General features: G+C 47.1%; 2 protein-coding genes across 3 annotated transcripts; one reads left to right on the top strand and one right to left on the bottom strand.

Moving 5' to 3' along the window:
* Positions 1-1,600: 1,600 nt before the first annotated feature.
* Positions 1,601-3,263, bottom strand: map1lc3c (microtubule-associated protein 1 light chain 3 gamma). Its single transcript, XM_058086291.2, has 4 exons — positions 3,119-3,263; positions 2,976-3,031; positions 2,804-2,910; positions 1,601-1,855 (listed from the first exon to the last, which is right to left on the bottom strand). Exons 1-4 carry the CDS (start codon positions 3,180-3,182, stop codon positions 1,681-1,683), a joined length of 402 nt encoding a protein of 133 aa, XP_057942274.1. The 5' UTR covers positions 3,183-3,263; the 3' UTR covers positions 1,601-1,680.
* Positions 3,264-3,474: 211 nt separating this feature from the next.
* On the top strand, positions 3,475-14,256 carry strn (striatin, calmodulin binding protein). 2 transcript variants are annotated; one of them, XM_078793638.1, is made up of 18 exons: positions 3,475-3,949; positions 6,375-6,478; positions 6,715-6,788; positions 8,206-8,290; positions 8,693-8,863; positions 8,940-9,078; positions 9,141-9,303; positions 10,876-10,989; positions 11,078-11,206; positions 11,265-11,401; positions 11,473-11,648; positions 11,703-11,750; positions 12,647-12,768; positions 12,843-13,010; positions 13,485-13,625; positions 13,706-13,807; positions 13,879-13,965; positions 14,044-14,256. In XM_078793638.1, exons 1-18 carry the CDS (start codon positions 3,755-3,757, stop codon positions 14,211-14,213), a joined length of 2,325 nt encoding a protein of 774 aa, XP_078649764.1. In that variant the 5' UTR covers positions 3,475-3,754; the 3' UTR covers positions 14,214-14,256. The 2 variants fall into 2 exon arrangements, with proteins under 2 accessions (XP_078649764.1, XP_057940936.2); XM_058084953.2 differs by having other exon boundaries at positions 11,470-11,648.
* Positions 14,257-14,578: the final 322 nt, after the last annotated feature.

The raw sequence follows: 14,578 nt of genomic DNA, 5'->3' as shown, positions 1-14,578 counted from the left end.
GATGTGAAAAAAAAACCTTAAAATGTTAACAGTTTAAGTCTCCGCCCCTACTTCCTGTCTCCAAAAATATTTTTTTTTAGTCATTTTACATTTTTTACATAAGTGTTGTTTACATAAACATTGCAATAAAGCATCAAAAGTCAAAGTACTAGTGAACTCATCAAACTTCCTGTTTGAGAAAGACAGGAAGTGACCTCACCGCCGTCAGGGTGGAAGACGGGGAATGTTTACGCTGCACTTCCTGCTATTGGCTGTCTGACAGCAGGCCAGCAGTTGCTGAGCTCCACCTCCACTTCTATCTTGTATCTACAATCGCAGGAAAAGGGAGGCCGAGAAGCTCCTTGTTAGCTCTTGGCTCCTTGTTTCCTCCTCATAGCTCTTATCTGTCCTCCATGATTGGAAGCTACCAAGTCTAAGAAGTAAATCTTCTCCGTCCTGGGTTCTTAGGACTTGTCCAGCTTTCTGAAACGTGCTAATTCAAACAAGCTACTTGAAACGTGCTAATTCAAACAAGCTACTTGAAATATGCTAACTGAAACAAGCTACTTAAAGCATGCTAACTATTGGAAACATGCTACCTGACGCATGCTAGCTGAAATGTGCTATATGAAACGTTCTAATTCAAACAAGCTACTTGAATCATGCTAACTATTAAAAACATGGTACCCGACGCATGCTAGCTGAAATGTGCTATTTGAAATGTTCTAATTCAAACATGCTAACTATTAGAAACATGCTACCTGACGCATGCTAACTGAAACAGGCAATTTGAAACAAGCTACTTGAAACATGCTAACTATTAAAAGTATGCCAGCTGAAATGTGCTAAGTACAACATGCTAACTGAAACATGCTGCCCGCCGCACGCTAGCCGAAACGTTCCAACTTAAAACAAGCTACATGACGCATGCTAAGCAAGCTCAGCTAATTGAAACATGCTACCCGAAGCATTCTGCCTCAAAGAAGCAATTTGAAACATGCTAGCTGAAATGTGTTAACTGAAACAAGCTACTGGAAACAAGCAATTTGAAACATGCTAACAGAATAATGCTAGCTGAAATACTGTGAGAAGCGGCTCAAGTTTGTGGACTGAGAATAATAGTATTTTTCTACTCTCGATGTGCGGACAGATATCTGTAATATACATTGTTGTTGCCATAGTCATGCTCCAGCAGCAGCGTCAGCATTAACATGCACAGCTGGGATAAGCTCCAGCATACCCATAACCCTAGTGATATATAAGCAGCATAGAAAACTGATATGAACAGTTGACCTTTATGCCAGGATGCCAGCATACATTGTGTTTTGGTGCTGGTAGCTGGTTTGAAATATGACTAAAATATTCAAGAGTACAGTATACAATAACTTGAAAAGGTATGACAATACAAACCACCAGGGGGCAGCATTTTTACAACAGAAATGTACTTGATGGCGGCCTCTGGTGGCCAAACGGTAACTGCAGTTTGTGTTTTAACGTTTCGGATCGCATTCATTGGGCTGCCAATGCGCATGCTTCATGCTGCAATGGAGCCAGAGCGCCCTCTGCTGTCCTGTAATAGATCACATGCAGAAAAATGCCACACAATGTGTTCTAAAAAAGGTGGTATACATAAGATTTATTGATGCACAGAGCCATTAAAAGTCACAAAACATTTTTTCTATTTACATACATATTATAAGTCTAAAAACATGTCCCGTGTCCAAACATCTCCTGCGAGGCGTAGGTCATGTACAGGAAGCCGTCATCGTCCTGGTGGTCCCTGTAGACCTGCGCCATCGTGAGCGTCATGCTGGCCAGACCGCTGTTGTTGATCAGCAGGTAGAAAGCCTGAGAGGGAAGCAGCGCCATGCGGTTCCTGAAGGGACACACAAAAGGTACATGTGCTTCTGCCAAGTGACCTTTGACCTCACCATCGTCGGCTGCAAACAGGCTTCACTACACATCCTAAAATAAAACTGCTAACTAGTTGAGATGCAGTTTTGATCATTCGGGTTCCCTGCAGCAAATAGGCTAACCTAGCATGATGTTGCTGTTGAAATGTGATTTATTTTAGATTTGTAGCATATTAGCATAGCCATGCTAATGTGTGTCCTGCTTCACTCTTAATGTTAGTGTTGTGATACAAGTCATCAATTGCTTTGCATTAATGATTAATTTTAGCTTTGTAGCATATTAGCATAGCCATGCTAATATTTGTCCTGCTTCACTCTTAATGTTAGTGTTGTGATACAAGTCATCAATTGCTTTGCATTAATGATTAATTTTAGCTTTGTAGCATATTAGCATAGCCATGCTAATATGCGTCCTGCTTCACTCTGAATGTTAGTGTTGTGATACAAGTCATCAATTGCTTGGCCGGCACTCTTATATACGGGCCGGCACTCTTATATACGGGCCGGCACTCTTATATACGGGCCGGCACTCTTATATACGGCCGGCACTCTTATATACGGGCCGGCACTGGCCGGCACTCCCTAGCAGCTCATTAGCATTAAAGCAACACACACCAAACCCAGTAGAACTTACTATAAGCACTTGATCAGCCAGTGCTAATATTTCCCACGCACTACAAATGCCACTCAAACTGGTGAAAACTACCAGCAATATAGTGTGACATGAATGTGACTTGCCTCAACCATAATTGGCAAGACTGCCATGTCAACCACCACGTGACCAGCCTAATAAGAAGCATGCAGTGTAACATTAACTAACAAAGTCGCATGCTGCATCACTACACTGTTGCCCAAACGTTAAAAAGTCATCCTCCTAATTAATTAATCACTCCATGATAAAGACTGCTTACCTGATGATGGTGACAAATTGGTTCATGGTGAGCTCGTGAGGAACAAGAAACTTCGTTTTGTCCAGCGGAGGAAGAAACTTCTCCCGCTCATAGCGCTCTATAATCACCTGCCGACAGGAAGTGACGTCACTATACTCACCTGCAGGAATATAGCGTTTCGTGCTGCACTCACCGGGATTTTATTAGGGAATTTGGAGCGGATTCCCGCCACCTCCTGCTTCCTGGTGGCTACCCGGCATGAACAAGTTAAATAAAAAGAAGAATAATTGGTTTAGTTTAAGTGTTGGAATAAAGTTTGATAGTTATATTGGTTACCAAAGCTCTTCCTCTGTTTGAAGGGCTTGCCGTGCAGCTGCTGGCTCCTCTCCAGGGGCGGCATGGTGATGGCGGGAGGGCGGGCGCGAGGTCCGGGCGCGCGGACGTTAAATAGTGCGCACGCAGGCTGTGGTTGATCAGCTGATTAGCACGTGACCGGCTAGGTCTAGACTTTGCGGGGCGGGGGTTTAGTTCTGGTTGGTTAGCTTACATTTTTTTACTTTTTTCACTTTAGTCTTTTGACACGTTTTGTGTGTGATTGCGGATGGCTTCCTGTTTGTGTGACGTCACCATATGTGGACCCGAGACAGATAGACATGTCTCGACACTAATAATTGCATCAAAGTAAGGTGTAAGAGTGAACATTGCCAGTAAAATGGCAGTAAATGGCATTTAAACTCACTAATGGTGGAGTTTTGTTGAAAACAATGTCCCTCTAAGAAGACAAACTTCAGAATATAACGAGTGAGGCTCTGCTCTTACTTTGAAACACGATACCGGAAGACGTGCTTCTCACAAATTCCGTGAGCTGTACGTGTCCTCCAGCTGTTCCTGCGTGGACCTCCTCCATGGACGCTCTTGTATCAACGGAAGGAAGCAGCCCCCTCGGCTGAGCTGCGCGGCTTCTGCCCGGCCATGGACGAGCAGGCGGGCCCGGCCGTCCTCCTCGGCTTGCCCGGCGGAGGGAACGCCAAAGCCCCGCAGCCCGGCGACGGAGAGGCGGCCCGGGCTCAGTACAGCATCCCGGGAATTCTGCACTTCCTCCAGCACGAGTGGGCCCGTTTCGAGGTGGACAGGGCCCAGTGGGATGTGGAGCGGGCCGAGCTGCAGGTACTGTTGACGCGGACGTGTTTGCTGTGCCGGACTTGCGTGGGCTCATGTCGGATAAAGTCACTAACAGCGCGCCCACCGAAGGGCAAAAGAACCCACGGAGTTCGACTTGCAGTGAAATGTCCATCAACATGTTTACCTTAGTCACGTTTCTCTCTTCGTGCTCATGTCGCGTCACGTGTGACGAAACAAGCCGCAATGTGGTGACCCACGTCACCCACTCTTTCTAACGTCTACACGTTCATTTAACCCAGGAACATCCGTAAGGCCCACGGATTTCATGGCAGGTTTGGTGTGAGCATCTGAATGTGGTTGCTTGGCGTCACGTTCGTGCACGGCAGCACACCTGAGGGAACCACGCTGGCGTCCGCCCTGAGTGAACGAACCCCGCTGGCGTCCGCCCTGAGTGAACGAACCCCGCTGGCGTCCGCCCTGAGTGAACGAACCCCGCTGGCGCCCGCCCTGAGTGAACGAACCCCGCTGGCGTCCGCCCTGAGTGAACGAACCACGCTGGCGTCCGCCCTGAGTGAACGAACCACGCTGGCGTCCGCCCTGAGTGAACGAACCACGCTGGCGTCCGCCCTGAGTGAACGAACCACGCTGGCGTCCGCCCTGAGTGAACGAACCACGCTGGCGTCCGCCCTGAGTGAACGAACCACGCTGGCGTCCGCCCTGAGTGAACGAACCACGCTGGCGTCCGCCCTGAGTGAACGAACCCCGCTGGCGTCCGCCCTGAGTGAACGAGCCCCGCTGGCGTCCGCCCTGAGTGAACCACAGTAGCGAACCACGCTAGCGTCCACCCTGAGTGAACCGCGCTAGCGAACCATGCTAGCATCCACCCTGAGTAAACCACGCTAGCGAACCATGCTAGCATCCACCCTGAGTAAACCACGCTAGCGAACCATGCTAGCATCCACCCTGAGTAAACCACGCTAGCGAACCATGCTAGCATCCACCCTGAGTAAACCACGCTACCGAACCATGCTAGCATCCACCCTGAGTAAACCACGCTACCGAACCATGCTAGCGTCCACCCTGAGTAAACCACGCTAGCGAACCATGCTAGCATCCACCCTGAGTAAACCACGCTAGCGAACCATGCTAGCATCCACCCTGAGTAAACCAAGCTAGCGAACTATGCTAGCATCCACCCTGAGTAAACCACGCTAGCGAACCATGCTAGCATCCACCCAGAGTAAACCACGCTAGCGAACCATGCTAGCATCCACCCTGAGTAAACCACGCTAGCGAAACACGCTAGCATCCACCCTGAGTAAACCACGCTAGCGAAACACGCTAGCATCCACCCTGAGTAAACCACGCTAGCGAACCATGCTAGCATCCACCCTGAGTAAACCACGCTAGCGAACCATGCTAGCATCCACCCTGAGTAAACCACGCTAGCGAACCATGCTAGCATCCACCCTGAGTAAACCACGCTAGCGAACCATGCTAGCATCCACCCTGAGTAAACCGCGCTACCGAACCATGCTAGCGTCCACCCTGAGTAAACCACGCTAGCGAACCATGCTAGCATCCACCCTGAGTAAACCGCGCTAGCGAACCATGCTAGCGTCCACCCTGAGTAAACCACGCTAGCGAACCATGCTAGCATCCACCCTGAGTAAACCACGCTAGTGAACCATGCTAGCATCCACCCTGAGTAAACCACGCTAGCGTCCAGCATGCTAGCATCCACCCTGAGTAAACCGCACTAGCGTCCAGCGTGCTAGAATGGTCACAGGTCAATCCTTCATCCAAACAGCCTTTAGCCATCCTAGCGTGATGATGTCACAGCTTTTCTGATGACATCACCCTCATACGCGTGAGAGCGTTCACATTACATAACATCAGCTGACTTCCAGCGAGGAAAAAATGCACATCACTTCTGCCACAGCTGGACGTCTTTGATCGTCCTTCTGGTTGACACGCGTGTGCGTGTGCGTGTGCGTGTATCAATCAAAGACAGATGCTCCCAGAATAAAATGTGGAGCTGAAAATGAGGTCATGTTGTTTTTTTTTTTTCCATCTGCATCCTGTCATGACATCCCAAATCTGTGCGGAATTCACCAGAAGCCCAACCGCATCTTCTTAAAGGACCAGACCGTTTGACTTGAAAGACCTGAGGGTGGTCTGAATGGACATTTATGGACCGGTTTGATCAGGTTCCTCTTTGTCATCAAGTGTGTTCATTCACTTGAGCGTGACCTTGAGCGTGACCTCGAACTGTCATCATTTTAGATGTCTTCAGTGTGAAATATCTCATTCATGGAGATTCCGAACCAACCATCACACCCGAGCAGATCTTTGCAGATCTTTACTTTCATTTTGATGTGACGTCCATTTTACGAGATTTCAGTGTAAAAAAACTAAGACATCTCAGATGAATGTTGCATGATGGGAAATGACTGCTGTTTATCCCCAGGCTCAGGTGGCCTTCCTGCAGGGGGAGCGGCGGGGCCAGGAGAACCTGAAGAAAGACCTGGTGAGACGCATCAAGATGCTGGAATACGCCCTCAAGCAGGAGAGGTAGGAACCACCCGATGGGGGTCAATGGGGTCGTACCAAAAGTGATCAAAGACCAACTCCTCATAATTGGATTGGCAGCTGCGGCTTAGCAAAGGACTGTGGGAAAACATCAGTACATGCAGGACCTTTGACCTCAACTGTGAAGTCGCATACTGAGAATTGAACCCGTGACCTTTAGCACACCGTGACTGTGTGATGAAGGAATTTCATTCATGTGTGTGTGTGTTTGTTTGTAGATCCAAGCATCACAAACTGAAGTATGGCACAGAGTTAAATCAAGGAGACATCAGCGCTCCGAATTACGACTCAGGTGAGACACACAAACACCACATGTGCCCCGTGATTGGCTGGGGACAGGTACTTTCAGGTGCGATGGAAAAAAAAAAAAAAACTCAATGGCAGACTCACGGTCATCTTACAAAAAAAAAAACGCTAAAATCATCACACAGTAACTTAACACTCAAAAGGTAGCTAAGAAATATACAAAAAAAGTATGACTACGAGTTTAAAATAAAAATTATTTTAACGTCCCAGCAAAGCATTTCATTGGAGATGGCTGCTGGGGCAGAGGGAGCCAAAGGAACCTCCCTCAGGGGTCTGGGCTCCTCTGGCTCCCTCTGGTGGACAGAGCCAGCACCCCGGCAGCCAAAACTGATACACCCATTAAATTGAATTTTGAAAACAATTGAAATTGAAATAGAAATTAAATTAAATTGACATTTTTAAAAGCGTCTCGCTACCCACTCCTCAACGTTGAGATTCTCCTGATTTCAGATCAACATTTGCAATAGGAGTGACTTGGAATTATTAGCTTAGATTAGCCTTGCCCTTCATTATGCCTCACACACGTATTTATTTGCCACATGGTTGAAGTATTAAAACGTGCAGGTACTCAACATGAATATGACTGATGGACAGATCGCAGAGCAGCTACGGTGCGTTCAAGGACCGCCCAACAAAGTGTGAAACCTCAACGCCTGATGAAAAAAAACATGACAAAATTGTGGGCTTTGTAAAAAGTGGTGCACATTTTGCACATACAATGTCACACAATAATAATAATTTTAAAAAATAAATTAATTTAATTTATTTTTTTATATTTGATTTTGAATTTAGTTATTTTAATTTAATTTAATTTTAAGTTAAATTTAAATACATTAAAATTAAAATAAAAATTCTAATCAAATATTTAAAAAAAATAATTTTAAATTGTATTTTTTTTATATTTGATTTGAATTTAATTTAACTTTTTAATTATTATTTTTTGACATTGTGTGTGCAAAATGTGCACCACTTTTTACAAAGCCCACAATTTTGTCATTTTTTTTCATCAGGCGTTGAGGTTTCACACTTTGTTGGCCGGTCCTTGAACGCACCGTAGTTGCGTCAGTCAGTCATATTCATCTATGTGTATGTATTAAATTAAAATAAAAATTTAAATTAAAATACTGTTCGACTACCATAGTGCAAGTGCCCCAAGCAGTTTTTGCCAGTGGACAAATTGGATTGGGGGGGTAGCGCCTATACAGGGGGGGGCGACGTCCACCCGAAGGGAAGCAACATGGTCCTGAAATACATGCCACATTTTGTATAACAGATATTTACAAATTAATTACATTTTGAGAAATGTCATGTGTTTTCTGCAGAATAATTATTGGAGGACTCATAATCTTTAATTCTGTGTGTGTGTGTGTGTGTGTGTGTGTGTGTGTGTGTGTGTGTGTCAGACGAGGCCAACGACAGCGACGCTCCCACTCCTCCAAACAGCAGCCATCAGCTGAGCTGGAAGCAAGGACGCCAGCTGCTCTCACAGTCAGTACACACACACACACACACACACACACACACGCACACACACACGCACACACACACTAATAGTGTTCAATGTCAGTGCTTTGCTGCTGTTTGTTGTGTCAGTGAATGGAGGATTGTGTGGCGGGAGGCTGGTACTGGGTGGGCGTGGGGGCGTTGCCGGGGGCGGGGCTTAAGGAGTGAACAAATGAGCTTTCTGCTGCTGACCTTAAAGTTCAACTTGATTTCCTCGCTGCTTCTTTCTCGGCTGAGGTGAGTTTAAACGTGTGACATCGTAGCGACGCTAACTGCTAGCATGTTCACTTCCAGCTGATGAGAGAGCGTAGCACGGGTGGAGCGAGGTTGTGTGATTTGTTGATGAGGAACGGATGATGATGATGATGATGATGATGATGATTCCAGGTACCTGAAGGAGGTCGGCTATGCAGACGCCATCTTGGACGTCAAGTCTCACCGCGTCAGGGCGCTCCTGGGCTTGAGTGGCGATTTGGGAGAGTCGCTCCCCGCCCACGACAGCAACGCCCTGGTCAACGGCACAGACGCGTTGTCGCCTAAAGAGGGAGGCGTGTCCAGGTATCACTCACCTGGCGAACACGCTCGCACGGCGCGTCGTCATCATCCCTAATACTTAGTTCTCGCTGTCTTCCAGCAAAGCGTCCACGTCCGACTCGGCTGCCATCTTGGAGGCGTTCAAAATCATAGAGAACGCCGCCGCAGAGTTCAGCGACGAAGACGACGACGACGACAGCGAGGGGCGGGACAGAACCATCTTGGACCTCGCCGCCGCCGTAAGAAGCGAATCGTCACGCCTTTGTTTGGCTCGGTGCTCTTATTTTGAAAATCTCCACAGATGGTCAGGAGGAAACCGTCTCCTACGCCATCCTCGACGATCTCGGACCTCAGCGATGACCCTGACACCGAGGAGGCGCTCAAAGGCTTTGACTTCCTGTCCAGTCAGGACGAGATGCTCGCACACGGAGAGTCCACCAGCGGCGAGGACGGCGGCGACTGGGGTGAGACATGGCGGCAACAAACTGTTCCTAATGGCTGTCTCTCCAAACGTATGCTTTTATTAGGATTAATAAAACAATAACTTTAAAAATGGCAACAAGTAAATAAAAGCATGCATGGAAACTACAATAAGATCAGGATATATTTGACACAGCTCACTGACTCGTTCAAAGGAATCAGGAACTTGGACTGCTGGGAAAGGCGGGAAGGTACGGTCGTTTTTTGATCTCTCAGCAAAAAATCCAACTTTTCTGACGGGTTGTTTTTTGATTGTTTTTCAAGTATGCGAATTTTGTTTTTTTGAGGCGCCAAAATGACACTTTTCTAGTGAGGGAGGTGGACCAATCCCACCAAACATTCCTCAGGGGTCCCGGCAGGACCCAAAGAACGCAAAAAATCCTACTTTTCCGACTTGTTGTTTTTCGATCTTTTTTTCAAGTACGCAAATTTTGTTTTTTCGGGGTGTCAAAATGACATTTTTCTGATCCGGGAGGTGGACCAATCCCACCAAACATTCCTCAGGGGTCCCGGCAGGACCCAAAAATGGCAAAAAATCCTACTTTTCCGAAGGGTTGTTTTTCGATCATTTTTCAAGTACGCAAATTTTGTTTTTTCCGAGGCCCTGAAACGACATTTTTCTGGCAAGGGAGGTGGACCAATCCCACCAAACATTCATCAGGGGTCCCGGCAGGACCCAAAAAAGGCAAAAAATCCTACTTTTCCGACCCGTTGTTTTTCGATTGTTTTTTAAGTACGCAAATTTTGTTTTTTTGGGGGTGTCGAAACAACACTTTTCTGATTCGGGAGGTGGACCAATCCCACCAAACATTCCTCAGAGGTCCCAGTAGGATCCAAAGAAGGCAAAAAATCCTACTTTTTCGATGGGTTGTTTTTCGATCGTTTTTCAAGTACGCAAATTTTGTTTTTTTTGGGGGTGTCGAAACAACACTTTTCTGATCCAGGAGGTGGACCAATCCCACCAAACATTCATCAGGGGTCCCAGCAGGACCCAAAAATGGCAAAAAATCCTACTTTTCCGAAGGGTTGTTTTTCGATCTTTTTTCAAATACGCAAATTTTGTTTTTTGAGACCCCGAAACAACATTTTTCTGATCCGGGAAGTGGAACATGCAAACTCTACACAGAGATGTCCGAGGGTGGAATTGAACTCGGGTCTCCCTGCTGTGAGGTCAGCGCGCTAACCACTCGTCCACCGTGCAGCCCCGATATATCTTAACTCATGCTATTAAAATCACAAGCATGACGATCATGAGATGATGTACCTAATGAAGCGGCCACCCAGTGTGTATTTGTAGAAGAAATATTCCCTGGCGGAGAACCGCTGCCTCTTTTTTGAGGCCGTTGTTGCCTAGCAATGTCATCATTGTCATCTGGCCAGTGACAAACTCAATTCCCACGCATTTTGTGATTCACTCCTCTTCAGCACGTTGCAGAGGAGTGATGGCAGCGTGCACGCACGCACACACACACACACACACACACACACACACACACAGAGTACTTGGGCTACTTGTGTGTAGCAAGCCAAGCTAACGTTAGCATGATTTCACACAGACAAGGACGAGCCCCCCCCTCTGAGAGACCTGGCCTGGGACGTAGACCCGGCCCTGATAGCCCAGCTCAAGGAGCAGTACCGACGGGAGCGTAAGGGCAAGAAGGGGGTCAAGAGTACGTACCGGTTCTGGTCTAGACTCTTGATCTCTGAGCGGCCTGTATCAGACGCCATCTTTGTTTCTAACCCCCCCCCCCCACACAGGACCAAACCGCTCCAAGCTGCAGGACATGCTGGCTAACCTACGGGATGCTGAGGAGCTTCCCGCCATGCAGCCCCCCATGGCGACCCCCTCCCGGCCCGCCGTAGCTAGACTCAACGAGCAGGAAGACGGTAGGCTGATCTCAGCTGTTGTTGCTAGGCAGACTTTGACTTTTTGTTTTTCCCACAGAGGTCATGACCTTCCTGCCATCGCCGGGAAAGGCGTTGATCCTGGGCGGCGTGGACGAGGCGGTCTCTAACGAGCTTGGACTGGGCGAACTGGCCGGCCTGACTGTGGCCAACGAGGCCGAGTGCCTGACGTACCAAGTGAGTCCTCGTACGGACGTCCTCCGAGGGGGGGGCGGGACCTTAACCAGACGTCTTCATGCATGCAGCAGATGAGCAACAGCAAAGACGCTCTGAGGAAGACGTGGAACCCCAAGTTCACGCTGCGGAGTCACTTCGATTCGGTCCGAAGCCTGGCCTTCCATCCCGTGGAGGCGGTCCTGATCACCGGCTCCGAGGACAACACGCTCAAACTGTGGAACCTCCAGAAGACCACACCTGCGAAAAAGTGAGAAGAAAAGTCATTTTTAAAAACCAATAAACTCACGATGTCGTCTTCCAGGTGTGCGTCCTTGGACGTGGAACCCATCTACACGTTCCGAGGTCACGCGTGAGTTGCTTTATTTTAATATTCCTCAAGTCACATGATCACAGATTCAGGAAATGACATGAGGCAGCAACTTAGCAACTTCCACAGGTATGAATGTGAGTGTGAATGGTTGTTTGTCTATATGTGCCCTGTGATTGGCTGGCCACCAGTCCAGGGTGTACCTCGCCTCTTGCCTGAAGACTGCTGGGATAGGCTCCAGCACCCCCGCAACCCTCGTGAGGAAAACGGTAGAAAATGAATGAATGCAAATTTGGAGTGGTCAGACCGGAGCAGGAGGGGATAGAAAAGAAGAAAAAAGAAAACAGGGGGAGTGCATTTTTAGACAAAATGTCTAAACGACGATGCTACTCCGGTTTCCTCCCACATTCCAAAAACATGCTAGGTGAATTAGCGACTCCAAATTGTCCATAGGTATGAATGTGAGTGTGAATGGTTGTTTGTCTATATGTGCCCTGTGATTGGCTGGCCACCAGTCCAGGGTGCCCAAAGGCAGCTGGGATAGGCTCCAGCACACCCATGACCCTCGTGAGGATAAGCGTTAGAAAATGAATGAATGAATGAATGATGTTTGATAAATTTGGAGTGGTCAGACCGGAGCAGGAGGGGATAGAAAAGAAGAAAAAAGAAAACAAAGGGAGTGCATTTTTAGATAAAATGTCTAAACGACGATGCCACAACGATGCTACTCCGGTTTCCTCCCACATTCCAAAAACATGCTAGGTTATATTAGCGACTCCAAATTGTCCATAGGTATGAATGTGAGTGTGAATGGTTGTTTGTCTATATGTGGTATCGTATTGTTGGTATCGGTATCGATATCCATATCGGTCAAATTCACTCATGGATAACCACAATAAAGGAGGGACGACTGACCAGTCTCCGCCTCTCCCGCATAGTGGGGCCGTCCTGTGCGTCACCATGAGCTCCAACGGCGAGCAGTGCTTCAGCGGGGGCGTGGACGGAACCATTCAGAGCTGGAACACGCCCAACCACAACATCGACCCCTACGACTCGTACGGTACGTCCCTTCTTTTGTGTGTCCCTTCTCTCCAACGCAATTCCCCGCCAAGACGAACTCTTTGCTCGTTGTAGAGCTGTCTGTCCTGCGGGGGACGCTGTGCGGCCACAGCGACGCCGTGTGGGGCGTGGTCTACAGCTCCGCCCATCACCGCCTCCTGTCCTGCTCGGCTGACGGGACGGTGCGCTTGTGGAACGCGGCCGACACCTCGCCATGTCTCGCCGTTTTTAACGAGAGGGGAGGTACGGCGTCATGTGACATTTCAACCCGACGCTTGGTTGAAATGAATAAATAGAATTTATTTATTTATTTATTCATTCATTATTTTTATTATTATTTTTATTATTTATTTATTCATCATTAATATTTATTATTATTTTATATTATTTATTCAGTTATTATTATTGTTTTTATTTATTTATTTATTTTATTGTTTATTTATTATTTATTCATTATTATTAGTATTTATTATTATTTATTTATTCAGTTATCATTGTTTTTATTTATTTATTGTTTATTCATTCATTCATTATTATTATAATTATTTTTATTTATTTATTATTCAGTTATTATTATTGTTTTTATTTATTATTTATTTTTTATTATTATAAGTTATTATTCTTTATTGTTTATTTATTATGATAAGTTATTATTATTTATTGTTTATTATTATTTATGACTAAAAATAGATTATTATTTGTAATAATACTTTTCAGAGCTGGGAGTGGCCACCTCTGTGGACGTGGCGAGCACCGAGCCAGCTCACATGGTGGCGTCCTTTACCAGCGGCCATGTTGGCGTCTTCAACATGGAGACCCGGCAGCTGGTGGTCAAGCTGCAGTCGGCCGGAGCCGCAGGTACGCTGGTCGGCCATTACGCGTCATTAGCGTAATCGGCGGGCGTCTTACTTTGTCGTCTTTTTTTTTTTTTTTTTTAGACGCTGCGTGTCGAATCAACAAAGTGCTGAGTCATCCCACCCTGCCCGTCACCATCACGGCGCAGGAGGACCGCCACATCCGCTTCTTTGACAACAACACGGGTACGTGACGCTGTTAGATCCACTTCCTGACTGTGTGGAGTCATGTGATTTCATGTCATGTGCACGTGAAGGTAAGCCGGTCCACTCCATGGTGGCACACTTGGACGCCGTGACGAGTCTCGCCGTGGATCCAAACGGACTTTACCTCATGTCAGGAAGTAGGTGACATGTGCCCCGCCTTTACGTGTTTGACCGTCTCGCTCACCTTCATATTTACGATGGTTTGATCCGTGCAGGCCACGACTGTTCCGTGCGCTTGTGGAACATGGAGACCAAGACGTGCATCCAGGAGTTCACCGCCCATCGCAAGAAGTTAGACGAGTCCATCCATGACGTGGCGTTCCACCCGACCAAATGCTACATCGGCAGCGCTGGGGCGGACGCCCTCGCCAAGGTCTTCGTATGACCCATCTGTCTCGTGTGGACTCGGGCTGGCCCGGGTCGTAAAACAAACACACCCGGGAAAAATGACGCCTGCATGTTATTCATTTGTCACTATGACGTGCCTTTGTTAGTTCTCGTTTGTCACTTCCTGCGTTGAGGCGTCGTCATTTCCATTCAGAGCTGTGCACTTTGACCTCCGGATGGCGTTCAACTCAGGATGAGACTAACTCGACAAAAAAAACAAAAAAAAAAAAACGGGTTTCTTGGTATAAAAGCTTGCTGTAAAATATCTTCATTCCTTCACTGCTTTTCATTTTTGTCGTTAAAACGCAGCAAAGCAAAAAATAACGACAAAGAATATTTATTAAGCACAAGTTGCTAATGTTT

This window comes from Doryrhamphus excisus, linkage group LG9 (assembly GCF_037039965.1).
Source record: "Doryrhamphus excisus strain RoL-2023G ecotype Guam linkage group LG9, RoL_Dexc_Guam_v1.1, whole genome shotgun sequence".
Classification (NCBI taxonomy): Eukaryota; Metazoa; Chordata; class Actinopteri; order Syngnathiformes; family Syngnathidae; genus Doryrhamphus; species Doryrhamphus excisus.
Note: the sequence above shows the minus strand (reverse complement) of the source record. Positions and strands in the feature narration are given on the sequence as shown.